General features: G+C 41.6%; 1 protein-coding gene across 1 annotated transcript in view; it reads left to right on the top strand.

Annotated features, from left to right (window-relative positions):
• The window catches only part of fat3a (FAT atypical cadherin 3a), a 223,351-nt gene that overhangs the window by 172,847 nt on the left and 23,011 nt on the right, over positions 1-27,493 (top strand). The window contains exons 14-22 of the mRNA XM_072455495.1: positions 3,448-3,644; positions 4,621-4,774; positions 5,342-5,575; positions 6,602-6,994; positions 7,663-7,877; positions 15,607-15,744; positions 24,275-24,418; positions 24,739-24,936; positions 26,823-27,272. Of these exons, the coding sequence (XP_072311596.1) occupies positions 3,448-3,644; positions 4,621-4,774; positions 5,342-5,575; positions 6,602-6,994; positions 7,663-7,877; positions 15,607-15,744; positions 24,275-24,418; positions 24,739-24,936; positions 26,823-27,272 (2,123 nt within the window). The remainder of the gene's footprint in view (positions 1-3,447; positions 3,645-4,620; positions 4,775-5,341; positions 5,576-6,601; positions 6,995-7,662; positions 7,878-15,606; positions 15,745-24,274; positions 24,419-24,738; positions 24,937-26,822; positions 27,273-27,493) is intronic.

Raw genomic sequence — 27,493 nt, forward strand, 5'->3', positions numbered from 1 at the left:
AAACTTTTTAGGTGCTCAGAAATTCCAAACGACAATGTTCTGTCTTACTCCATTTTAAGTAATATAAAAGACTTTTTTATTTGTCACATTTATTTGCATGTGCTGTTCATTCATTCTGTGGCAAAAGTCATGGCTTAACTTGTGACCAAAATAAGGCTGTTTTATAACTTTAGAACTGCTATTTTATTTTTTATTAGGACATTGAACAACAAAACAAAGCAACAACAACCACAACAGAAAAAACACACACACACACACACACACACACACACACACACAAACACAAAGAACGAGCTGGACAAGGTAGAACATAAGGCAAGTGTAATAATAATATGAGTAAATGTATAAAATAAGAGGAATTAGAGCATATTGAGCATATTTTGTCCATTTCTTTTTAAATGTATTTTTAAGTTTAGTTTTTAGGTTTGTTTTTCTCTCATGATATTATTCCAGTCCTTAATCGTCGGAGCGGTTTGAGTTCCCAGCTGTCAGGAGTGTGCTCCAAAGACATCCATCCACTGTGTCCATGGGGCAGGTTTTGAGGCCCAAGAACATTATTCCCAAATTGAGTGGGACAGTGGTGTTTGCATTGCCTTGTTGATTTCCGTCCAGTATTCTTGTACAAAATGCCTTCTGGCACCCACAGTTTCTCCAACATTCAGCCCCTCCCTGAGAATAGTGAGCACTTTGACACAGTGCACTAGAAAAATGGGTCACATTCTTCCAGCAGAACTCCCTCCAAACATGGGATATATTTAGTGTGATTATATTTTATAAGACCTTCAACGTAGTTTACTCAAATCTGGTCTAGTTTCCAGATCAAATGCTGTTCCGGGTTGTTTCAGCTCAAATTAAGCCCTATTACTATGTTTACCCTGGCCTGAGTTTAGGGGAAGACTGACTTAGTTTGTTGCTAAGCCTGATACTACTTAAAAACGTGACCAAACTTACATTATTGGGTAGCAAAAATCAGAGAAAGTTATCTTTAGAAACTGGTGAAAGGCCTGTTTTAGCATCAGGCTTTCCTCGTGTCCGTGTGTGATTGATGTGACCTTATTGTTGAATGAAGAATGACTCATGAAACACTGCAGGGAGACAGCAATCAAACGTATGGAAAATACAATGACGGATCCGACCTTTTCCGAGCCGCTCCTCATAGAAAGGCGTGTTTAATAAAGATGAGGGCGATTGAATTAGCCCCTGCGGATTTATATAGATCGCACATGACACAGAGAGATAGACTTGGATCTTCCTTCTCCTTTTAACGTTACATCAATACATAGCAATCCTGCCACGAGGGTAAAAAAGCCCCTTATCCTTTGTGCCATAGTTCCAAGGCCGCACACAGTGAAAGTGACAGTTGCTATAAAATCAATGTGAAATGCTGATGTGCAAAGCTCCATGTGATAGATAAGAGACTATAAATATGTCCCTTTAAGTAGGTGATAGTCAATGTATTGTATAAGGCTTTTGACAGCAGCCTATGTGCAATTAGTCAAATGTCTAATTGTGATTTTAATTATTGCTCTATTCAATTACAAAAATGTTGTAATCTAAAACATAATTTATTCACTTCTGCTCGTTCTACTGGGCAAAACCTGGAACAAAGCCACTCGTCTAATCTTCAGTGGATGTAGAAACTGTCACAAAATATTACTAACAAAATACATTGTGTCTATATTTCGCTATAGATTCATTTTGACAGTACAGAAGTACCGTATTTTCAGCAGTATAAGTTGCACCAGCCAAAAAATGCATAATAGAGAATAAAAAACATATATAAGTTGCATTTTTGGGGAAAATGTATTTGATAAAATCCAAGACCAAGAACAGACATTTCTTATTCAGATAACTATAGCATAAAGAACATGTAACAAGTTTACCAAAGCATCAGTTTTACTCCAAATCACTAAATCCATTCAATTCTTCTTCCTCTGTGTCACTTCTAAACAACTCCACAAACTCCAGAGGTAGAGGAAGTGCAGATTCTTCTTCTGCGTCTCTTAGAGCCTAGAGCGCCCTCTTGTGGTTGTCAGTGTGAAAATAACAAATATTATCACATATAAGTCGGCCAAAACTATGAAAAACTTCAGGAAAATACGGTATTTGTTATTTGAGATCAATTATGATTTTTACCATTATCGAGCTTAAACCATTGATAACTTGTGACCAGTCCAAACTTTGTAACGTAAAAAGAGCAGAATAGGCAGAAATTGTACTAGCTTTTTTTTTCTTGCTCCTGTCAAATATTCAAAACACGGACTATTTTGACAACATTATCAAAATGCATTAGATAGAACAGAACGTTAATGCTGTCTTATCAGTTTAAATTGAGTTTGTTTTTTGTTGTGGTTTTGCCGTTTCCGTTAAATAAAAAAACACTTCTGCCACTTATCTTACAGAGTAAAGAAGAAAGCTCTTGAGTTGAGTCTTTAGAATAACACTTTATCACACTAGAGATAAGTGTTTTCTCCCCGTAACAAACAAATAATGAAAACAAACCATATGGGCTAGTTTTATCTGCATATAGTGTTGATAAAAAAGTGCTGCTGGGAAAGTGTTGGTGATAACATCGCTCCCAGACACTGACCGACTGATGGCGGTTCATTTGTGGGTCATTGAAAAAGATTTATATTGATTTGATCTGTGCAAAAGTAATTACCCCACAAGTTTGAGAAGGACAAGCAAAGTTATTTTCTCACCAAGCACTGCATTTCTTCCTATACGATGTGATTTACTGAAGGATGTGAGCAGGAAAGTGAAGGGGAAATGGTCTTATACTGTGTTAAGACAATAAATAAACCATCATGTTGGAGGGTTAATGCAAAGAGAGTGCAAAGTTCAGAATTAAGGAGTAATTAATGTCGCACTGATAAATGTAACTGCTGGATGTTTAATTTTGCTGTAACTGAACTGAACGTCGTCATTTTGGCTTCATTGTGGTAAAATTTGGTAAAAATGTGAAATTTGCAGGTCTTTCGAGATCTAAACAAAGGATGAATTAATCAAAAGAATAATCGCTGAATTGATCGATTCTTAATATAATTGTTACCGTATTTTCCGGACTATAAGTCGCACCTTTTTTCATAGTTTTGGCCGGGATGCGATTTATTGTTATATTTATACTCACATACTTCTTTTCCGGTGCGACTTATATGTGATATTATTTGTTATTTTCACACTTACACACTTTTTTCTTCTCTATTATGCATTTTTTGGCTGGTGCGACTTATACTCCGGTGCGACTTATAGTTCGGAAAATACGGTAGTTGCAGCCCATAATGTGCAATGTCAATGATTATAGCCTGGTTAAAAGTAGCTCAAAAAAATTTGCAATTTAAGACAATTTAGAGACTTTTTTGTTTAAATACAAGACAAAAACATTCAACTTGTTACTTTGCACACGTAAAATTTGCTCATCATTTTATTCATGACTGTGTTCTGCAGGTGGAAACTACCGCGGCGTGTTCGCCCTGGGTCTGGTCCAAGGCGAGTGGAAGATGTACGTGAAAGGACCCCTGGATCGAGAGGACAGGAACCTGTACGTCATCAACGTCACCGCGAGCGACGGCTTCTTCGTCTCCCAGGCGACGGTCGAGGTGTCTGTGACGGATACCAACGACAACAGCCCCATCTGCGACCAGGTCAGCAACACGGAAACAATTCAAGGCATCTTTATGTTTACTGCCTTTAGACGGGATGGGACATGTGCAAATGCTGAATTACAAAAAGACGGCAATTCTATCAATTATATTTCTATATTTGATGATTTATACCACATGTCCTACTTCAGACGTTTTTATACTTGTCCGTTGTTGATGACAAGAGTTGATTTTTGAGTTTTTTCAATGTCATTATTATGAAGTCAATAGTTTTATGATTGCAGTGAGGTTAATACGCTTTTAATTTGCGTCTCTTTCAAAAATGATGTTTTATCTTATTTCCTTGTCAAATGAAAGTAAAATAAATATATGTGTCTTTGCTAACAACATCCAAATACAATCCTTTTTGTAATCATTCATTAATCAATTTTAACATTAATAAACTTTTAGGTGACTTTTAATAAATCCAAGACACAAAATGATTACCAAAATCTTAATGAATGTTCTTCAAGATTCAAGATTACCAGTACTTTAACTGTACCAAAGGAAATTTGTCTGGGACACAGATGCTGCCACACACAAAAATAAAGTACACAAAGGACAGACAGTATGACATAGATACTACATACACTGCTTGTCCCAAAAAAAAGTTACCAGATCTGTTGTAGATTAGTTGCTGCTTCTTTTTTAGATGTTTTCTCTGCTCGATGCCAATGATCTGACCCTTCTCAAACACACTGGCATCTGTTCCATGACCACGGGATTCGTCTTTCCACATGGTTGTTTCAGAAATGAGAAGCCACCCACTGCATCAGTCGGGTTTAAATACCGTGTCGCAGCTAAAAGATCATCACCTGCAGCAGTTCTCCAGTAGGAGGCTCGTACCTACTGTATTTGCTTAGTGGAATCCCAGTGCTGACCTTCCTTCGGACAGCCAGTGTAGTTGATTTAGTATGTTTGGCAAGTCCCGATATTGTACATTAAATCAAATCGAAATGGCTTTCCTCGTCTCTTCCAGGCGGTGTACACTGCGTCTGTTTTGGAGGACGTCCCGGTGAACAGTGTGGTCCTGAGGGTCGTGGCGGCGGACGCAGACATGGGCATCAGCGCGTGGATCCAGTACAGTCTCCATGGACCCGGCTCTCAGGACTTCAGCATCAACCCCGACACCGGTAAACACTGCGGTCCAAATTTGGGCTTCCGTAATTAACCAAACACCGCAAGCGCCATCTCTTTATCCGATGAGTTGCATTTCATACGATTAACTATTCGTATTAAAAGAACCTTTACAAATGTATGTTTCAAGGTCGAAATGGAGACCAGAGACGACAGCATCGTAATATTTACTCACCCAGATCTAAAGTAGGAGTAATATTTACTCACCCAGATCTAAAGTAGGACCAAACCAGGATAAACATAGATTAAATAAGGAATAAAATGGAAATAACGTTTGCAAAATTCAATATGAGAGATGTGACAATGACCAAAATATTGTGATATCGTATCGGCAAAAGTCAATCACGATAATGTGTCACAATTAATCAAAGTGCAAGCTCCGAAATGCATTGTTTTGTCGCAGCAAAGAACAGAGAGTACAAAGAACAGAGAGTACAAAGAACAGAGAGTAAAGAAACAAAGTACACAACAGACGTAGACCCTCATACTTGTCATTTCAGCGCAGAAAGTATCAAATTATCACAACAATAAAGACGCACTTATACTTCTTTCACATTCAACAGGTGATATCAAACTGATGGTGAACCTGGATCGAGAGGCGACGCCCGCCTACAGACTGGTTGCCACGGCGACGGACGGCGGCGGCCACTTCTGCACTTCCGACGTGCTGCTGAGCGTGAGCGACGTGAACGACAACCCGCCGCTCTTCACCCTGCCCCACTACGCCGCCAGCGTCTACGAGGACACGGCCCCCAGAGCCCTGCTGACCCGCATACAGGCCATCGACCCAGACCAGGGTGAGGCCGGGGCCCGGGCCACGCGCCGGCTCCAAATGTTATAACCGAGCACTTGTTCATCATCTGGAAAAGTCAAATGTCACTAAAGGAAAATGTTAAATATGGTTCACATCGCAGCAAGCGCCTCTTTAAGTACTTAGACCTAATAATACGTCAATAATTGCCTTATTCAATCTCAGAACTGCCTGATCTAAAGTGTGGATGTCATAGACCATATTTCTAACTATTTATAAGCTGCACATGAGGAAAAAAGATCAGATTTATGCCTGGAATAACATAATAGTTCATAATAGTCATTAGTTCTCATCTTCACTCAAGGTTTTAGTGTATTAACTTGAAATAAATGAACAATGCAATTTTAAAAGCCACTAGTCCCGATTTGGGTTGAAATATAACATTTTAGGGTTACGATTATTGCAAGAAAAAACAACATGATTTAACGATTGTTCACCATTACTGAGATCATGAGCAAACTACAGTGAAATGTTTGATTTTCTTTCATTCCCTTCTATTTATCAAGTTTTTGACCTGCTTAATGAAAAAAATAAATTGTATAAAGTATCCATATAAAAAAGTATCACACTATAGTCCAATAAGGTTTAATTTCTGGTCAACAGATTGAAGTAAAAATACGTAATTTCGCCAATTTGTCACTTTTAGACTTACGATTATATTGTGACCTGAATAATCACAAATATGAATCAACGGAATAATCTTGACATCCCTAGTCTTATTGTTAATAAATTATCCCAGCATATATTCATAGGTTATACTAAAGGGACACTACTGTATGTAAGTTAGGATCTTTTCTCGATGGAAATGTTATTGTTTTGCCTCTTAAATTCCACAAAATGCTGTAAAGTTAAGATATCCACGGAGACAAGGCAATAAAAAACATCTGCAATAAAATGTATTAAAGATAAATAAAATGTTATGGAAGAAAAAGCAGTAACATTTTGAAGAGACACAGGACTTTCAGAGTGCGCCCGAAGACGACACTAAACTTCACCTGTGTCCCGTCCACAGCCGGTCCAGGCCGCACGGTGGTCTACTCTCTGACCGACTCCGCGGAGGACTCCTTTTCCATCGAGAAGTCCTCCGGGATCGTGGTTTTGGAGCGCGTCTTGGATCGCGAGGTGCAGTCGTCCTATCAGATCACAGTGCGGGCGTCGGACCAGGGCACGCCGCGGCCTCTCTCCTCTCTGGTCAACGTCACCATCACCGTGCTGGACATCAACGACAACCCGCCGGTGTTCGAGAGGCGGGACCAGCTGGCCACTGTCCCGGAGGATGTGGGGGTGGGCACCGAGGTCCTGAGGGTCCACGCGGCCAGCAAAGACATCGGCACCAACGCGGAGATCACCTACAGCATCAGGTCCGGCAACGAGCACGGCAAGTTCCACATCCACCCTCTCACAGGTGAGTTCAAACAGCCACAACCAGAAAAACGCACACTTTCAAGCTTTCACTCTTTGTGAATAAGAGTCAGTTTAACAATCATGCAACAAGTTTACCAAAGCATCAGTTTTACCCCAAATCACTAAATCCATTGAATTCTTCTTCCTCTGTGTCACTTCTAAACAACTCCACAAACTTTGCAGGTAGAGGGGTCAGTACTAGATCAGACCCCCGCTGGCTCACGGAAGTCAGAATTCAGAATTGGCTCCAATATGGCGACCCTCTTGGCAGCCCAAAAACACAATAATTAAATGGCGGCCCTTGATACGCTTCAGACATTGGGTTAGGGTTAGCGACGAGAGTGCGGATTTGGACCCAAGAGAGAAAATCATTGCCTGAGCTCTATCAGCGGGACCGGTCTTAGTCGCCGCCATCTGGGGCCAGTAACTTCCGTTTCGGTCGCCGCCATATTGGAATTCTGACTTCCGTGGGCCATCTGGGGTCTAATCTAATGCCAACTGAGGTAGAGGAAGTGCAGATTCTTCTTCTGCGTTACTTAGAGCCTGGATCGCCCTCTTGCAGTTGCCAGTGTGAAAATAACAAATAATATCACATATAAATCACACTGGACTAAAAGTCGTGACTTATAGTCCGGAAAATACGGTACACATTTCATCTCCTCCTCTCAGGTGCGATCCTCGTGGCCCAGCCCCTGGACTACGAGACGTGTCGAGACTACTTCCTGACGGTGGAGGCGCGGGACGGAGGGACGCCGCCCCTGAGCGCCATCACCACGGTGAACATCAACCTGACCGACGTCAACGACAACGCCCCCGTCTTCAGCCGGGACGTGTACTCCACCGTGGTGTCTGAGGACGCGGCCATCGGCGAGGCTGTGGTTCAGGTGAGGGACAAACTCGTGTCTATTTACTTCCTGTAACGCATTATTCAAAGCGATCGTGATGGAGCCTGGGGCCATCCTGCTTTTGTTCACTCATCTTTGTGCCATTGAATTTCAGGGTTGGAAAGTAACAAATTATAGTCACGTTGGCCTAATTTTTTTTTTTGCTTTTAGTGAGACAAACAAATTATACAGAAAAGACAACAAAAATAATAATAATGATAAAATAATAACAATACGATTTTAAAATGATAAAAATAAAACGCGGCCTTTTTTATTAGGCCCGAGCGCCACAAGCTGGCGAGAGGCCTATTAATCTCGTAAGGCCGTGCGAAGCACGGCTGCGAAAGTGCACACGTAGTGCGCACGAAATCAAGCGCGAAGCGCTCGCCCACTTCCAAACACTCACTAACGCACTCCTTCACTCACGCACGCCCCGTGCATACTAATTAGTAGTAGGAAAATGGAATATTACCGTTGTAAACGGGCGAAGCCCGTGCAAAAGTGCGCACTAAACGAGCACTTTACATTGGGATCCCCATATAAAGCACTCATTTGCGCTAAGTAGCTCACGAATACGTTCCCCATCTCTTGCATGTTCCGTGCATATAAGCATGTAATGCAAAATTTAACATTATTACTGTATAGAGGGCCAAAATTATCAAAAGTACCCGTCAGTGACCAGGGACCCACACCATGAGGTAGGAAAGCGCGAGCGCTTTCCGAAAATGTATAGTTTATGATATTTGAAAAATGGGAAACATTGTTTTCGCATCGGAATATTCTTCTTCTTCTTCTTCTTCTCGGGACCAACCCCCCTATTTTTCACCCAGTGAACATTGACGAAAAGTCACAAAAATTTACACACTTCTAAAAATCGTGCCTCCTTACATTCTGGCTAGCTCCCTTTTCTAAAATTTAAAAAATTGGCGCCTCAGCGCCCTCAAATGTACCAAAAATGCTTTAAAGATAGAAAATGACCCAAAAAAAATCTTATCGTAGAATCATGAAATTTGGCGCAGAGGTAGATGGTGACAAGAGAAGTAAAAAATATTATTATGGCAACGCCGTCCGCCCAACCAAATGTTGGCCATATTGGTTCAAAAATGGCTAATTATGACTTGGGAGTTTTTCCAAACGTCTTACTTTTACGAACTCCTCCCAGGGCGTTGGCCCTAAAAAGCTGAAATTTGGTGAAAATGCTACTGAGGAGTGGGACATCAAAAGTTATCCAAATTACATTGATACCTGTCACGGTCTCTGTGCGGCGAAGCCACAAACTGTAGCTAGAATTTTAGAAATCTCCCATATTTAAAATTTCTGCCGTTTGCGCAGATAAAGTCCGAATTGCGTCAAATTAGAATCAGTTGTTAAACTCTTTGCCCTAAACCTACTTGAAGTGAAATAAATTTATTTGGCGCCACAGCGCCTCCTACAGATTTTATATGGAGGTTAAACCTCAGCCTCCACCAAAGGATTCAGCTCCAGCTGCTCCACATTCACCTCCACCGCCTCCAGCAAAGGAACAATCTTCAAAGGCCTTGGACCCATCTGTGACAAGCCCAACAACATCCCTGTCATCGCCCCTGCCTTCACACCAGCCCTGGGTTCCCCCTGCAACATCTACTCCCACTAAAGATTCATCATTCTCCTTCTCATCTCCACTCTCACCCATGGGCCTTCCCAGCCATTTTGAAAGTCTGATCAAATCAGGCATTAAGATGGCTCCACTCACGCCCAATATAGCAAGGGCTATGCCGACTACACCAACAAAAGCCCCACCACCCATCCCCCCTCGCCTCTCACCTGGTCCCAAACTCTCCTTGGCTACAAAAGCCCCACCACCCATCCAACCTCGCCTTTTACCTGGTATCTCCCATAGCTAGGATGCACTGGGTCTCAGCGTTGCCGGGACTTATTGTCACATTAAAAATCAAACCAACCCGGGGCCCTATGTAAAAAGAGCCCACCCTAGTGCTATTTCTGTAGTCACATCATCACACAGATGGAAAAACAAAATGCGAGTCAGGCCCAATCTGAGAAATGTGATTCATATTCCCTGTGAAAAGATAAAGCCCAGTCTCACTGAAACTAGTCTGAAACTTGCTGTGCTAAATGTCAGATCCTTATGTAACAAATCTCTCTTAATTAATAATTTTATTTCTTCTTATAATCTTGATTTTATGTTTTTAACTGAAACATGACTTGACAAAAACACAGGAAATGTAGTTCTGATAGAATCTGCTCCACCAACTTTAAGTTTGAATCTGAAACACGAGAAAACAAAAAAGGGGGTGGAGTCTGTGCTGTCTTTAGAGATGAAATAATTACCCGCAGGTTGTCTTTTGGGGTGTTTTCATCATTTGAGTATGTATCCTTTAAAATGGAGCTAAAACGGTCTCCATCCATTCTCTTCATTGTTTTATACAAGCCTCCCCAGCACTGCCAAAGTTTTATTGATGATTTTACTGAGATGCTTTCAGTCATATGCACAGACTTTGATGGTTTGGTCATTACAGGTGATTTCAACGTGCATGTTGATAATATTTGTGACAGAAACGCTAAAGAGCTTGATGCTGTCCTTGAAACCTTCAGTCTTACTCAGCATGTGAGAGGCCCCACCCACAGCAAAGGACACACTCTAGATCTCATAATTACAAAGGGGGTAAATATTTCAAACGTTAATGTGATCGATGTTGCTCTGTCTGATCATTTCTGTGTCTTCTTTGACCTGTCTGTTTCTCCCCAACCTCCGGTTGGTCCTGCAGTTGTTCAGAGGAGACACATAAGTGATGGCACAGGTGCACTGTTTATGGAAATGATAAACTTTGAAAATGTCTCATGTTCTAATGTAAATGATTTGTTGAACTCTGTTACATCTAGTGTTTTGAATGTTCTGGACACCATCGCCCCTATAAAGGCTAAAATGGTTAAAAATAAGCAGAAGGCGCCGTGGAGAAATGATGATTCGGTCAGGGCACAGAAAAGGGAGTGCCGCAGGGCCGAACGGAAATGGCGCAAGTCAAAGCTCCAGGTTCAAAAAGAGATTTACAAAGAAAAGCTGAACATGTACAACCTAATCTTATGTAGAACTAGGGAAAGATATTTTTCTGAAATAATTGGAAGCTGCAGTAACAACTCGCGCGTCCTGTTTGCCACAGTAAACAGATTAACAAACCCTCCAGCTCAGCTGCCGTTAGAACTCATTTCCACATCCAAGTGTAATGAGTTTGCATTATTCTTTAATGACAAAGTTCAGGGCATTAAAAATGCTATAAATCCCACAATGCAAAAAATTACCCTAAAACCACCAAGACACTTAGAGCTAACTCACTTTGCACCAGTAACTGACAAAACTGTCCATGAGATCATCACCAGTCTGAGTGCATCTACATGCTGCCTTGATGTGTTACCCACCAGATTTCTAAAGTCTGTGCTGAACAGTTTGTTAGCACCATTCACTCACATAGTTAACGTGTCGCTTCAATCTGGAACATTCCCAATGTCTTTGAAAACTGCGGTCATAAAGCCTCTCCTAAAGAAGAGCAGTCTTGATGCCGCAGTACTGAGTCATTACCGGCCCATCTCTAATCTGCCATTTTTGGGCAAAGTCCTTGAAAAGGTTGTTTACCAACAGCTCACAGATTTCCTCTTAATAAACAACTCATTTGATGTTTTTCAGTCAGGTTTTAGACCTCATCACAGCACTGAGACTGCTCTTGTCAAGGTGACAAATGACATCCGCCTGAACACTGACACGGGCAAAGCCTCAGTCTTAATTCTGTTAGATCTGAGTGCTGCTTTTGACACTGTCGATCATGGGATCCTCTTACAGAGACTAGAGGACTGGGTGGGCATCACTGGCACTGCCCTAAACTGGTTAAGGTCCTATCTGGAAGACAGGAAGTACTTTGTTGAAATTGGTAGCTGTGTCTCAGACCACATGACCCTGACCTGTGGAGTGCCCTAAGGGTCAGTCCTGGGTCCCCTTCTGTTCAACCTCTACATGCTGCCGTTAGGTCAGTTGATACGCAGTGAAAATGTGTCCTATCACAATTATGCAGACGACACTCAGATCTATGTTTCACTATCGGCAGGTGACTATGGACCAGTAGATTCACTCTGTCACTGCATCCAACAGATCAGTTTGTGGATGCAAAACAACTTTCTCCAGCTGAACTCAGACAAGACTGAAATAATCGTTTTTGGCCCACAGAAACAAAGAGAAAGTGTTAGCGGTCACCTCCAGAGTCTCGCTCTAAAACCTACAAACCAAATTAGAAATCTGGGGGTAATAATGGACTCAGACGTGAACTTTAATAGCCACGTCAAATCAATAACATCAGCAGCTTTTTACCATCTAAAAAACATTGCCAAAATCAAAAATATAGTGTCAAAACCAGATTTAGAGAGACTTATCCATGCGTTTGTCTCCAGTAGATTAGACTACTGTAACGGCCTGCTCACTGGCCTCTCCAAACGAGTTGTAAAACAGCTGCAGTACATCCAGAACGCTGCTGCTCGGGTCCTGACTAGAACCAGGAAGTATGAGCACATTAGTCCTGTTCTCAGGTCTCTGCACTGGCTCCCTGTGGCTCAGAGAAGAGACTTTAAAGCAGCTCTGCTTGTGTACAAGTCTCTCCATGGCCTAGCACCAAAGTACATCTTGGATATGTTAGTGCCATATGAACCATCTCGGACTCTGAGGACCTCAGGGACCGGCCTCCTGCTGGTGCCCAGAGTCAGGACAAAACATGGGGAATCTGTGTTTCAGTTTTATGCAGCTAAAATCTGGAACAGTCTTCCTGAAGATGTGAGACAAGCTTCAACTCTGACAATGTTCAAATCTAAGCTAAAAACAGTTTTGTTTAGCTGCGCATATGACTGAAAGGATTTTTTCTTTGCACTCTTCTCTTTTGTTTGTGATTTTATTAGTTTAGAAAATCAGTTGGATTGATAATTTTTAATTTAGTTAATTTTATTGTATTTCTGTTTCTGTAATTTCTTTGTGATTTGAATGCATTTTTCCTGCTGTGAAGCACTTTGAATTGCCTTGTGTATGAAATGTGCTCTACAAATAAACTTGCCTTGCCTTGCCTTGCCTAAATGTTGAGTTTTCCGAAATTTGACACAAAACTCAATTTTGGCATTCCCATCAAAAAAGTCAATGAGACCCATGTCATAATTGTTATGGCGTTGCCGTAACGATGACCGAAACCTTCCATGTTATTCCAATGGGGAAATCGCCAGAACATGTATACACTTTAGACTTTCACGAACTCCTCCCAGGGCGTTACCCTATTAACCTGAAATTTGGTGAGACTCATCTTCAGGGGTGGACCATCAAAAGTTATCCACATTTTTATTCTAAGAGTCACGGTGTCTGTGCGGCAAAGCCGCACATTTTGCCAAGAATTCAAAATAAAATAGCTTTTTCTTGGTAAAACAAAGGGGAGAAGATGTGACAGCGTCACAGATTCAGCAGTAGGCGTACTAAAAGGACAATTGGGGCGCGTTATATTTTTTATTGTTATTTTCTGTTTTTTTGGAGCGATTTTACTTGTAATTGAGTACAATTCTAGCATGTAATTGTTCATTTTAAATCATAAGAGTTACTGAGACAGTCTGCTGTATCTCTACTTCTTTCCAAAACTCCAAATACACATACAGCACAACATCTGCGCTCTGATGTACTACAGGTCAAAGAATACTTGGATTGCTAACCCTAAACCTAACAAGATTCAGTTTTACACAGTTTGATTAAAAGCTAATCTAAAATGCTGCGTTATTGCATTTAAAAGTATCTAGTATGTTTAATGTCTAGTACAGGTACAAAAAAAAAGTCCTTCTATTTGTAATTGAGTACATCTTTAGCCATGTACATGTACTTTTACTTGAGTACACATTTTCAATCATCTCTCCACGACAGTTGAATTTCTAAAGCGAGCTCCTGGACTAATTGATAGAGTCAGACATCTGGCCGATGCTAGAATATGAGCCAGTTTACCTGTAAAAAACCTTTCAAAAAATGCAGTTAAAACGTCATTTATTTCCCGACTCACAGTGGGACCAGCCGCGCAAATAACCCAAATTGGCAAGTGGATTTGTAAGACGTCGGTTCTTTCACCAAAACCTCGGCTGTGACTAAAATATCTTTAGTCTCGACGCCGAAGTCCCACTCGTAAACCGCCCAGGTGTCTGTTACCGTGGAAACACAGGTGGGCAGCGACAGTGCTGGAACGGAGCGCGATCTGTTTTACAGTTTATGAAGAAACAAAAGGCGGAGAGGAGCTGTCGGAACAGGTGGATCTGGCATTAGGGTTCAGGAGAGAGGCGCCGGAGGGAAATGGAAAATACTGGAACACGTCTGATTTTGAATGTGTTTTTGACATGGAAGAGCCCAAAACTAGAGCTGGAAATGGCTGACGCGAGACACAGCGAAACACAACACCTTTTTTAAGAAGTGGAAAGCCGCTCATTTGAATTCAATTTACTGCTTCTTCAAAAATACTATTAGCAGTGCACTTAGAACCGCTCCCACAATTACTTATACAGTTGTCACTAATAAGGCGTTGTTAGGGGTTGTAGTACTGCTGCTACTGCTCTAGAACTACAAGTAAGTTTTAACAGTACTATTACTTCCACTGCTGCCACCACCAACAAAACCCTCACTCAGAGACTATTAAATATGAACACTGCTTTCTCAAATGTGAGTCACAGAAAAGGATCACACGGTTCATCAAAATGCTCAGGAGTGACGTGTTAGGCTAGTTACGCACACAGCCCGGCACTGATATAAACCTTCTATCTGTTCTGTTACTTTTAATGAGGCGGGAAAATGAAAAACATGGAGATTTTGCTGTTTGTCGACAGCGCAGTTAAATGGTTGCTTTGTATGTTTGCTACATTTGGCAACGAGGAGTCCACTGTAGGATTTGTGGAGCTTTGTTGTTGTTGTTGTTGTTGTTGTTGTTGTTGGATGCCAAAACTACCAATCGCGTGTTCTGTTACTGTCCTGTTGCTATTGCCAACCGTGAACTTTAGAGCGTGTTGTATTTGGGCCTCAAAACTCCTGCCATGGACACAATGCATGGATACCTTTTGGAATGTACTTGGCAGCAGGATAAAAGGTCAAGGACTGGACAGACATTATAACAGACTTTAGAAAAATGGAAAAACTAACATTTGGAGTTAATTTGGAAATTCTACCAACTGTGGACCAACTGGGACTTTTATTTTAATTCATATTTTTCATGATTATGTTTATTTTGTTGGTTTGGTTTGGTTCTGTTCCGTCTGCTATGTGTTTTATGTTTTTAACTTAAATTTGATGAATAAAAAAATAAATGTTTGAGCCTAAAACATATATTTTCAGTTAAAGTGTGTAATATTTCTGTAGATGAAAGTAAAAAAACTATTGTGATTCAACATTTCTGGGAGTATTTGTCCAGTGTGTGCCGTTAAATCCAATGTTAAATGTGTTTAAAGCGGCTCTGATGTCACTCACATGTGCCTGAGTTACATCACATTATGTTCCACTGAGACATTTGGAAACACGACAGAACTTATACACTTTTAAGGGGTTTGGAGTAGAAAATCATAAATTGGAGTAAATGTTGTTTTCCAGATCTAAATAAAGGATTTCCTTAAGGTCCTCTGCGGGTTACGTGTTGGACGCTCCTTTCTAAGTGATATATTAACACTCTAAGGTGAGATTTGTGTGTGTTTGCAGCTGGCGGCTGAGGACGTGGACAGCCAGATGAACGGGGCGGTGCTCTACTCCATTGTGAGCGGAGACAGGGAAAACCATTTCTTCATCGATCTGCTCAGCGGAGTCATCAAAGTCAACAAGCAGCTGGACCGAGAGACCGTAAGCTCACTTCGACCACCTCTTGATCGACTAGGTCTCAAACGCCTCCATTCTTTGTCCACAACTAAGGGCCAATTTAAAGTAGAAGTCACTGTTTGGCTTTCGACTGTGATCGGTTTGAGCGTGTGTTTGTGCGTGGTGGTGTTGTTGTGGTAGTGTTTGTGCGTTTTGTGGTAGTGTTTGTACGTGTTGTGGTAATGTTTGTGCAGGGTGTTGTTGTTGTTGTAGTGTTTGTGCGTGTTGTTGTTGTGGTAGTGTTTGTGCGTGTTGTTGTTGTGGTAGTGTTTGTGCGTGTTGTTGTTGTGGTAGTGTTTGTGCGTGTTGTGGTAGTGTTTGTGCGTGGTGGTGGTGGTGGTGGTGTTGTTGTTGTAGTGTTTGTGCGTGTTGTTGTTGTGGTAGTGTTTGTGCGTGTTGTTGTTGTTGTTGTTGTGGTAGTGTTTGTGCGTTTTGTGGTAGTGTTTGTGCGTGTTGTGGTAATGTTTGTACGTGTTGTGGTAATGTTTGTGCAGGGTGTTGTTGTTGTTGTTGTAGTGTTTGTGCGTGTTGTTGTTGTGGTAGTGTTTGTGCGTGTGTTTGTGCGTGTTGTGGTAATGTTTGTGCATGGTGTTGTTGTTGTTGTTGTAGTGTTTGTGCGTGTTGTTGTTGTGGTAGTGTTTGTACGTGTTGTGGTAATGTTTGTGCAGGGTGTTGTTGTTGTTGTTGTAGTGTTTGTGCGTGTTGTTGTTGTGGTAGTGTTTGTACGTGTTGTGGTAATGTTTGTGCATGGTGTTGTTGTTGTAGTGTTTGTGCGTGTTGTTGTTGTGGTAGTGTTTGTACGTGTTGTGGTAATGTTTGTGCAGGGTGTTGTTGTTGTTGTTGTAGTGTTTGTGCGTGTTGTTGTTGTGGTAGTGTTTGTGCGTGTGTTTGTACGTGTTGTGGTAATGTTTGTACGTGTTGTGGTAATGTTTGTGCGTGTTGTGGTAATGTTTGTGCGTGTTGTTGTTGTGGTAATGTTTGTGCGTGTTGTGGTAATGTTTGTACGTGTTGTGGTAATGTTTGTGCAGGGTGTTGTTGTTGTTGTTGTAGTGTTTGTGCGTGTTGTTGTTGTGGTAGTGTTTGTGCGTGTGTTTGTGCGTGTTGTGGTAATGTTTGTGCATGGTGTTGTTGTTGTTGTTGTAGTGTTTGTGCGTGTTGTTGTTGTGGTAGTGTTTGTACGTGTTGTGGTAATGTTTGTGCAGGGTGTTGTTGTTGTTGTTGTAGTGTTTGTGCGTGTTGTTGTTGTGGTAGTGTTTGTGCGTGTGTTTGTACGTGTTGTGGTAATGTTTGTACGTGTTGTGGTAATGTTTGTACGTGTTGTGGTAATGTTTGTGCGTGTTGTGGTAATGTTTGTGCGTGTTGTGGTAATGTTTGTACGTGTTGTGGTAATGTTTGTGCGTGTTGTGGTAATGTTTGTGCGTGTTGTTGTTGTGGTAATGTTTGTGCGTGTTGTGGTAATGTTTGTGCGTGTTGTCGTTGTCGTGGTAATGTTTGTACGTGTTGTGGTAATGTTTGTGCGTGTTGTGGTAATGTTTGTGCGTGTTGTGGTAATGTTTGTGCGTGTTGTCGTTGTGGTGGTAATGTTTGTACGTGTTGTGGTAATGTTTGTGCGGGTTGTGGTAATGTTTGTGCGTGTTGTGGTAATGTTTGTACGTGTTGTGGTAATGTTTGTACGTGTTGTGGTAATGTTTGTACGTGTTGTTGTTGTTGTGGTAATGTTTGTGCGTGTTGTGGTAATGTTTGTACGTGTTGTGGTAATGTTTGTACGTGTTGTGGTAATGTTTGTGCAGGGTGTTGTTGTTGTTGTTGTAGTGTTTGTGCGTGTTGTTGTTGTGGTAATGTTTGTGCGTGTTGTTGTTGTGGTAATGTTTGTGCGTGTTGTGGTAATGTTTGTGCGTGTTGTGGTAATGTTTGTGCGTGTTGTGGTAATGTTTGTGCGTGTTGTCGTTGTGGTGGTAATGTTTGTACGTGTTGTGGTAATGTTTGTGCGTGTTGTGGTAATGTTTGTACGTGTTGTGGTAATGTTTGTACGTGTTGTGGTAATGTTTGTACGTGTTGTTGTTGTTGTGGTAATGTTTGTGCGTGTTGTAGTAATGTTTGTACGTGTTGTGGTAATGTTTGTACGTGTTGTTGTTGTTGTGGTAATGTTTGTGCGTGTTGTGGTAATGTTTGTACGTGTTGTGGTAATGTTTGTACGTGTTGTTGTTGTTGTGGTAATGTTTGTACGTGTTGTGGTAATGTTTGTACGTGTTGTGGTAATGTTTGTACGTGTTGTTGTTGTTGTGGTAATGTTTGTGCGTGTTGTGGTAATGTTTGTACGTGTTGTGGTAATGTTTGTACGTGTTGTTGTTGTTGTGGTAATGTTTGTGCGTGTTGTGGTAACTTATAGTCTGGGAAATACGGTAATTGAGACTGAATTGAATGAGTTCACTGTTTTGTTGTACCCACATTAATAGCTGAGGGTTCATAGTAGATTAGGCATTTTGTCTGGGGAATTTCAGTAAGTTTCCAGTGTCCAATGTTGTATTCTTTTTTGTAGCAAAGAAATCCAAGTAAAAGTTGTGCTCTCGATGCAGCTACATTTGATTATTCGCCCCATACGTCTTGATAAGCGCGCGGCTAAACTAATAAGACTTAGGACAACAGTTTGAACGCGTCGTCTGGGTGTTGTTTTTCCAAATGGTGATTACACATTTCGGTCACTTAATTTGATTAGACGAAGGAGAGTTTAGGGCTCATTAGTGCCAAAGCGATAGTATTTTTTCGTCTTTTCTTTTTTTCTGCACGAGTCCCGTTCGCCGACAGCCTTTGGACACGGCTCCCTCTGCGCTAATGCTAATGAGCGTCAGCTGCTATAATCTGCGCTTACATTTGTCGTTTGGCAAAGACACGGTGGCGGCGGCGGCTGCGACCTGGCGCGAATTAGCCGGCTTCACCTGGAGGCTCGGCACGCATTAACATTCCAGACGCGGAGAGGAAGAGCGCGAGAGGCTTGGAAAATGTACATTTGACTAAACAAACAGGCTAATCCTAATGCTGTTATATGCGGCGTCATAGTCAAAGCTGCTCGGTGTAGTAAAAGTACCGGTAAGTGTAATACAAATGGAGCATGTGCGACACACGGATTAGGGTTTGTCTCGTTTTGGGATGTCACGATGTTGTCGGGTTAATATTTAGGTCATAATATTATCGAGAGAACCAAAAAATAATTATTATTGTGACAGTTTTAAATGCAAAATTAAGCATTTTTTGGTTGAATATACAGCCCAAATAAGAGACCTAAATGTAAAGAACTTTATTTTATCTGTCACTAAAACTTGAGGGACAGTAGCATGTCAGACCACGAGAATGAAAGAAAATGAAATATTTCACTGTTATTTGGTCTATTATTGTGAAAAAATTGTTGATGTTTTTTTTATCTCAGAATAATAGTATGTCTATCTAGTATGTCTGTCTTATGACGGACAGTTACTCTAATTTGAAGAGGCTTACTCCCCATCCTATAATTTGGAATATTCCCATATAATATCAGATATATTGTAAATACAACATATATCTTTGTACAGAAGTGAATAATGCTATTGTCTTCTAGCATTTTCTACTGTAATCTACGTGTATATCATTTTATTTAACGGTCCAATCCAGCATTTTCTTACAAATGTGTGTTTTTATTGCTTGAGAACACCTCGTAAACATAATTTCTTACTGTTAGCGGTGTCGCCTCTCCACAGCTCTGACCTGTAACTTCCTCAACCTTTGATGCTAAAGCAATGACATGGTGGCAGACCCAGAAATGTTCTATAAAACCCTGTTAAGTGGGTCGGTTTGAGTCTTTTATTGTTAAGGTCTTTTATTGATTTTTGTTTTAGTCTTTTATTGATTTTCTTTCTTTCTTTCTTTCTTTTTTTAGTTTGTATTGATTTTCTGTTCTTTCTTTTTTGAGTCTTTTCTATTTCCTTTTTTTTTTAGTATTTTATGGATTTTTTTTTTTTTTTAATTGACTTTTACTTTCTTTTTTAGTCTTTCATTGGGTGTCTTTTATAGATTTTCTTCTTTCTTTCTTCTTTTTTTCTATCTTGAGTCTTACTGATTTTCTTTTTGTTTGTTTTTTTCAGTCTTTTATTGATTGTCTTTCATTGATTTCCATGTTCACGCTGTACTATAACACATGTTTCCCAGCGCGTGCTGAATCGACACATCATAACGTAATGAACGATGCTCTACTTTCTGCTCTATCCCATTCTCTTTGATGTGGGTCTTTTGACTTTCAATTTGTTTCATGAATTTCCAAAGAGCACAAATCAGTCCAAAACCTCGTTATTATCGAAAAACCCAGTCAGTTTACCCGTCTAAATGCTGCAGTCCTCAGAATAGCGTTCACGTACTGTGTATACTGGAGTGCGCGTTCAGCCGAGCCTCGTATCTTCAGAAAGGGTCGACGGAGATGATAAAATATTCATGAGCGAGAGCCGGGATCAAAGCCTGAGCGAGCGCCGGGGCTGTGGGGTTACCGCGGCTCCTTCACTCACTGACGACAGCTTCTACTGTACTCTGCATTGCACATTAGGATGATTGTGAAACGAAATAATGGCTACGTTTGCGCTCATTTATTTACACCAAAGAGCAGTGAAAACCACAATTGTGCTTCATTCACATTGTCTGATATCACCATTCCTCAAGCGTGGGAATATGGTATCATTTAGAAAGTTTACTTTGACATGAGGCCTTAGTTATTTTATTACTTGGATTACGGATCCGCCGCACTTAGATTATTGATTTATACAATATAAATAATTTTTTTTTATTTATATATATAAAGTACCGCTGACAAAGCAAAATAGCATTAAATTGAATGTAAAAAGCGGTATTAAGTCAAAAGACGAGCGCATGAGGCAATTTCTCGCCAAACTCCTGCGGAAGTCTGTGACGGAACGGGTCAGTCCCCTGGGGAGAGCGCGCGCCCGACTCTCTGTCTGCTGCGCGCCTTTATATCCAAATACACATTTTAAACCCGTTTACCACATTTTCTTCAGCGCGTTTTGCCGTGACTGGGTGGGTGGGGGAGGGTGCACACATAAGCGTCAGTTCTGTCTGTCTAAAACATGCTAAATCTACTGTTACGCTCCTGCGCGCCCTGTGTTTAAGATAAGATATTCCTTTATTGTCCCACATGGGGAAATTTCATTGGTGCAACGCAGGTAGATACAGAGGTAGATACAGAAGAACAGATCACTTATAGGAAGTCTGAAAAACACTTTCAGTAGAAGATCTCCTATAAATAAATAAAAACTCCCATAGACAAATAAATAAATAAATACCATTGCATGTGATCACGACAGTAATTGCACATGAATATGTGTCACGACAGCACATAGATTGCACATGAATTTCACAGTAATGGCACATGAATTGCACATGAATTCCAACAGCAATTGCACATACGACAGAATTGCACATCAGTATTAGGTTAGGTCAGTATTGCGACGGGATAACGTGGCGATCTCCGGGTAAGACGACAGTTCTCTGCAGTTTCATGAGTTCTTCCTTTGTGTAAACGCGGTACGGCGCCGGCCGGGGGGCGGGGCCGGAGCCGGGGGGCGGGGCCGGAGCCGGGGGGCGGGGCCGGAGCCGGGGGGCGGGGCCGGAGCCGGGGGACTCAGAGCCAAAACACATCGCAACGACACGACGAAAACACTCAATCCAGCCGAATAAAGTCAATACAAGTTAATTTAAAGCAATTCCAGTGCGTGTCCCGATCGTTCGTGAAGTTCCTCTTTCATATAAACGTGTATATAAACGTGTACCGACGACACGCCGTACTTTAGCGCGGCCGGAGGGCGCGGGGGGGGGGCTGGTGGGCTCGCTCGGAGCTAGCTCACGTCACAACAACACAACGAACGCAACGAAAAACGCTCAAATCCAGCCGAAAAAAGTCAAAAACAGTTGAATTAAAAAACTATTCCAGCGCGTGTCCCTATCGTACAGTAAAATAGAAAAAATATACTAACTATATTTACAAAATATAGGAGATAAAGCACAATAAGGATTCCCCCGGAGGAGTTAGAGGAAGTGTCTGGGGAGAAGGAAGTCTGGGAGTCCCTGCTCAGACTGCTGCCCCCGCGACCCGGCCCCGGATAAAGCGGCAGAAGATGGATGGATGGATGGAAGTGTGAGAAAGAAGAGAGAGCGTTTACACCGGGCTGCCAGCTGTAAAGGTGGCGCATTCAAACGAACACTTCACACTTTTTTCACAGCAGCGGGACAAACCGTTCTCAGACGTCTTTTTCGTCCACAAACGCACAAAGCCTGTTTAAAAAAGAAAGAAAAGTCAGTGTTTTACGCTAAACTTGGTCCAAGTTTGTCTGTCACCTTCGGCGTGTGCCCAAACCACAACGCCGCCGTCTGATTGGTCCAGCCTCCGAGTCAGAAAAGACACATTTGCTGAGAAATCTAAATAAATCTTGACTATTCTTCTTGACAAACATATATTTTGGCAGCAGGTCAACATCAATAAACGAGCCGAGCGCTGTTTACCATAAGCCCCGACCGCCTTCCCGACGCGGACGCTAATAAATAACGGTTCTTCGGAGGCTTTAGCTCTGCGCGGGAAAACAAAAAAAACGGAGCCGCCACGTTTAAGTGCACGGCGACGCCCGCGCGCACTCCCCCCGCGCGCTCCCCTCGCTGCAGGGTATTTTCCGTCGGAGCTTATTGCTTTATGAAACAGAGAGTTAATGAAGCTCGCCAGGAAACGGCACAACAACAAAATAAAACGGGAGCAGCGAGTGTGGAGGAGCCGGGATACACCTCACTGTAAACAAGGGTGACCTAGAAATACATGAAGGGGAAGCGTTATATCTATACTAAGGCTGATTATAATGTGTTTTGCCATGTTATTGTGCAGTAATTGAGTGCAGTATTGTATATGTTTGCATAGGTAAAGATTGAGATCCTATGGAATAAAAGACTTCTGGGAGGAATCTGCTATGTTTCTGCTGTTGGGTGAATACTGAATACGTCTAATACATCATAGCATAAGAATACTTCAAACTAACCATTTATTACATTTATAAAAAAAGTATTTACTGTGATTAGAACTGGGAAATAGTTGTAATTTGATGAGAAAATACTGTGTAGTTGTCTGTGGTAGAAGAAAACAAAGTAAAGTAAAGTAAAATTTGACAGTGAATACTTTTACTTCACTACATTTAAAAGCAGGAATCTGTACTTTCTACTCTACTACATGAAAAGAACTGAAAAGTAAAACAAACTTTTTATATGGTTGGACTTCCAAGTTCTGGCCTTGAGCAAAGAATAATATACAGAAAAGAAACATTGTTTAATAAAAACCTTTTACTCTAAAAGTAAAATGTTGTGTACATTAATACTTTTAATCAAGTACATTTTTACATGTGATACTTTTATTTGAGTAAATGTTTTCTCCTGTATCTGTACTTTTACTCAAGTAACAATATGCAGTACTTCAACCACTGGGTCAAATGCACAGAATGAATTTCACTAGAGGAAGAGTCGACCTTTTCAAACTTTATACAAATACTCATTAACATGTACATTTTAAAGCAGTAGTCATGTATTTTAGACATGTTTGAGCCATTACTTCATGTGTGTCAAACGCCGTCCGTGTCCGGGGGTTTGTTTGTCCTTGATAGGGTGAGAGTAGTTTGATTAATACAACATCTTACGTATCTTTATTGAAATACCTTCACCCATAAGTTTAGACCAGTATCGAGTATCAGTATCGATACACCAAAAGTATGCAAAATATTAGGATATTGCCCGTTTAGTCGACCGCTTTTTGAAAAATGATATGATTTGGTTATTTTAGAAGCAGAAATGAGTCAAAATAAGTCGAAATTCAATCTGTTCCTGTGGTACAGCTTCCTTGGCAACATTATACTTTTACGCATTGAAAAGATGTAATATTTTGTTCTTAAATCACAGCAACTTGTGCAATTTTTTGTTTTTATCATTCTGAAACCCATGGACACTCCAAAAAAGTAAAGTGCTTTTAGCTGTATGTTTATGTCACATTTTTGATTTCAGAAAGCCGTTTGTCTCGTCACGTTCTTGTTTTTAAATTGTGGACATTGTGAAGTGAAGAACATTGTGCAAAAGGGAAAGAGGACGGTGGTTACGAGGGAATTGACGAGGCGATTGTTGGTCAAAGATGTGCAAATTCCCTTTAAAATGCAAATATAAGTGCTAAAGTCCAACTGCAGATCTTATACAAGTACAAACGAACAGACATCAACACTGTCTGATCATTACAAGATTAGATAATTTCATAAAGCAGCGTCTTATCAATCTCACTGCCCTTTTGTGATGTTCTGAGTACATGTTGCAAACTGTGGGCTGCGCTGTGACAAATGCTCCTTTAGCGCCCTCTTCTGGACAGTCGCTTTACTTCTACACTTGTGCCCTGTGCTCTGTGATGCTCCATCAACACAAAGTCCATGACTTTTTAGCTGACTTATGTGGCCGTTGTCCTCCGTAGGCCCCCACTTACACTCTGGCGGTGCGGGCCCTGGACAGCGGAGCCCCTCCTCTGTCGTCCACGGTAACGGTGACCATCGACATCTCGGACATCAACGACAACGCTCCCGCTTTCTCTCCGGCCAATGTCACGGCGGTCATACAGGTAACGCACACACAAGATCAACTGTGTACGTAATGTTTGAGCAATACTTACAACAATTATAATATTACATTTACCATCAAGTATCACATCTGTCTAGGGATGTTTCAGGAATAGTTTTCAAATGGAAATCAATCAAAAAACAATCACAAAACGTTAACAAAAGTATTTGTTTTGTTTTCTATTTTTAATACATTTGCAAAGAGTTCAAACAACCTTCTTTCACGTTGTCTTTGTGGGGTATTTTGTGTAGACTTTTGAGGCAAATATTGAATTGAATCCATTTCGTAATAAGGCATTAACAGAACAAATGTGTTTCTCAGGAGAACAAGCCGATTGGCACCAGTATCATTCAGCTCTCTGTGGTGGACCTGGACTCCTCCCACAACGGCCCGCCCTTTGACTTCCACATCCTGTCGGGGAACGAGGGGGGCAAGTTCGCCCTGGAGAGAGACGGGACGCTCACGGCCAATCACGTGTTCAGGAGGGACCTGGCAACCGAGTACGTGCTGCAGATCAAGGTAAACGGACATTCTGCTTTTGTACATGACAGATTAATACTGAAAGCACTATAAATACTGTATAAATACTGTATGCAGTATAAATACTGTATAAATACTGTATGCAGTATAATTACTGTATAAAAACTGTATGCAGTATAAGCTTTAAGTCCTTGTATCATTATGTCTTTATCATAAAAGGTTTCTTCTAGTGAGTATACATTATTTAGAATCTTATAAGAAGAAAATGTACTTTCATATAAATACATTTTCATATACAAGATAACTGACTACGAGGCCCGTATGTATCCAGGCAACTAAAATAATTACACATTTACTTGTGTAATGAACATGTATTTTATGCAAATTTACAAGAACCCCATTCACGGAAAGTATTTATTCTGTACCACTAACTGCAGTACACAGTTAATAAAATATCACAGTTATTTATATTCATTGACTTTAAATCTATTGCCAGAATGATGTGGTTTTATTGATACAAAATAACCACCATTGAAGTCATATTATTGTAATAATGCTACGTTTGACAACTGAGTTTTAAAGGATTGTTGAACTGTTTAAACTGTTTTAGGAACTACTTTAACAAATGAACCTGTGCTGTCCGAGCTTTAACCTGCAGAGAGACAATAACATCATCACATTTCATCAAAGCTCCAATGTTGTTTGTGATTCAGAATAAATCATCTTTACAATCGCCATCAGCTAAAGCTATATTTGATTTGAACATGTTCAACCATTAGCTCCTGAGAGTGTGATGTGCAGCACAGGTGAGTGAAGCTTCAGGCTTCAGGCTTCATCAGACGCCTGAAGCTTCACTCACCTGAAGCTTCAGGCTTCATCAGACACCTGAAGCTTCAGGCTTCATCAGACGCCTGAAGCTTCACTTCCCTGAAGCTTCAGGCTTCATCAGACGCCTGAAGCTTCAGGCTTCATCAGACGCCTGAAGCTTCACTTCCCTGAAGCTTCAGGCTTCATCAGACGCCTGAAGCTTCACTCCCCTGAAGCTTCAGGCTTCATCAAACGCCTGAAGCTTCAGGCTTCATCAGACGCCTGAAGCTTCACTCACCTGAAGCTTCAGGCTTCATCAGACGCCTGAAGCTTCAGGCTTCATCAGACGCCTGAAGCTTCACTTCCCTGAAGCTTCAGGCTTCATCAGACGCCTGAAGCTTCAGGCTTCATCAGACGCCTGAAGCTTCACTTCCCTGAAGCTTCAGGCTTCATCAGACGCCTGAAGCTTCACTCCCCTGAAGCTTCAGGCTTCATCAGACGCCTGAAGCTTCAGGCTTCATCAGACGCCTGAAGCTTCACTCACCTGAAGCTTCAGGCTTCATCAGACGCCTGAAGCTTCAGGCTTCATCAGACGCCTGAAGCTTCACTCACCTGAAGCTTCAGGCTTCATCAGACGCCTGAAGCTTCACTCCCCTGAAGCTTCAGGCTTCATCAGACGCCTGAAGCTTCACCCACCATGTCGTAGTTTCATAGTCTTGCTCGCTCTTAGACTTTTGTTCAGAGGTGTCTATTTTTTTCTTCCATGATTGAAAACAAAGCGGCGGGAAATAGACTGATGTCAGTAAAGTTTAGACGAGGCTTTAGCAGAGGACGGACTTGTCCTTCAGTTATTCAGGTTTGAATCATAAACTCTCAGTTATCGTTCTATAATGGTACAACAGATGAAATGAGCATCTTTACTCTAATCTGGTATAATTACACTGTGACTGTTACGGTTGATAAATAAATAAAATGATGTCACGTCTGTCGCACCAAAATATTAGTTTTTGTGATTGCAGAATTTAACAACATGATGTATTATATGTTAGTGGGTCATGTGGGCCAATAAAAGCACATGATTCAGTGCTTTCCTGTCTTGACTCACTGTTCACTTCCAGGTGTCGGACTCGGGGAAGCCCCGCCTCTCGTCCACCTCGCCCCTCATCGTGCGGGTGATCGAGGAGAGTCTTCACCGCCCCGTCGCTCTGCCTCTGGAGGTGCACATCGTCACCATGGAGGACGAGTTTCCGGGAGGGGTCATAGGTCAGCTCCACGCCACCGACGCCGACCCGTACGACGCGTTAACCTTTGGCCACGCCCCTCCAGCCCAGCGCAGCCTGTTTAAGATCAGCCCCAGAGACGGGAAGATCATCGCGCTGGGAGGGCTGGACGCGGGACGCTACGCGCTGAACGCCAGCGTGAGCGACGGGCGCTTTGCCGTGCCCGTCCCCGTGAGCGTGCACGTGGAGCAGGCCACGCCCGACATGCTGCGAGAGGCCGTGACTGTGAGGTTCGAGAGCGTGCAGCCCAGAGACTTTGTGTCCTCGTATCTGAAGAGCATCCTAAAGGTGAGGAACCCAGCTGGGGTCAAAGGTGAAACTCCAGAGATCTGACCATGACATGTCTTTGTCATTTCTATGTAACTAATACTTAATCATCCAAAACACATTTGAAACTTTAACGTTTAGAACATATTTGGTGTTTTTATTACTTGGGAGTTTATAAAGTTTGAAGATTGGAAATTAAATTATGTTTTGTGGCCGTTTGTCAAGCGCTCAAACTTTTAATA

This window comes from Eucyclogobius newberryi, unplaced genomic scaffold, assembly GCF_026437365.1.
Source record: "Eucyclogobius newberryi isolate DKJ021-1_F unplaced genomic scaffold, fEucNew1.0.hap1 SCAF_10, whole genome shotgun sequence".
Lineage (NCBI taxonomy): Eukaryota > Metazoa > Chordata > Actinopteri > Gobiiformes > Gobiidae > Eucyclogobius > Eucyclogobius newberryi.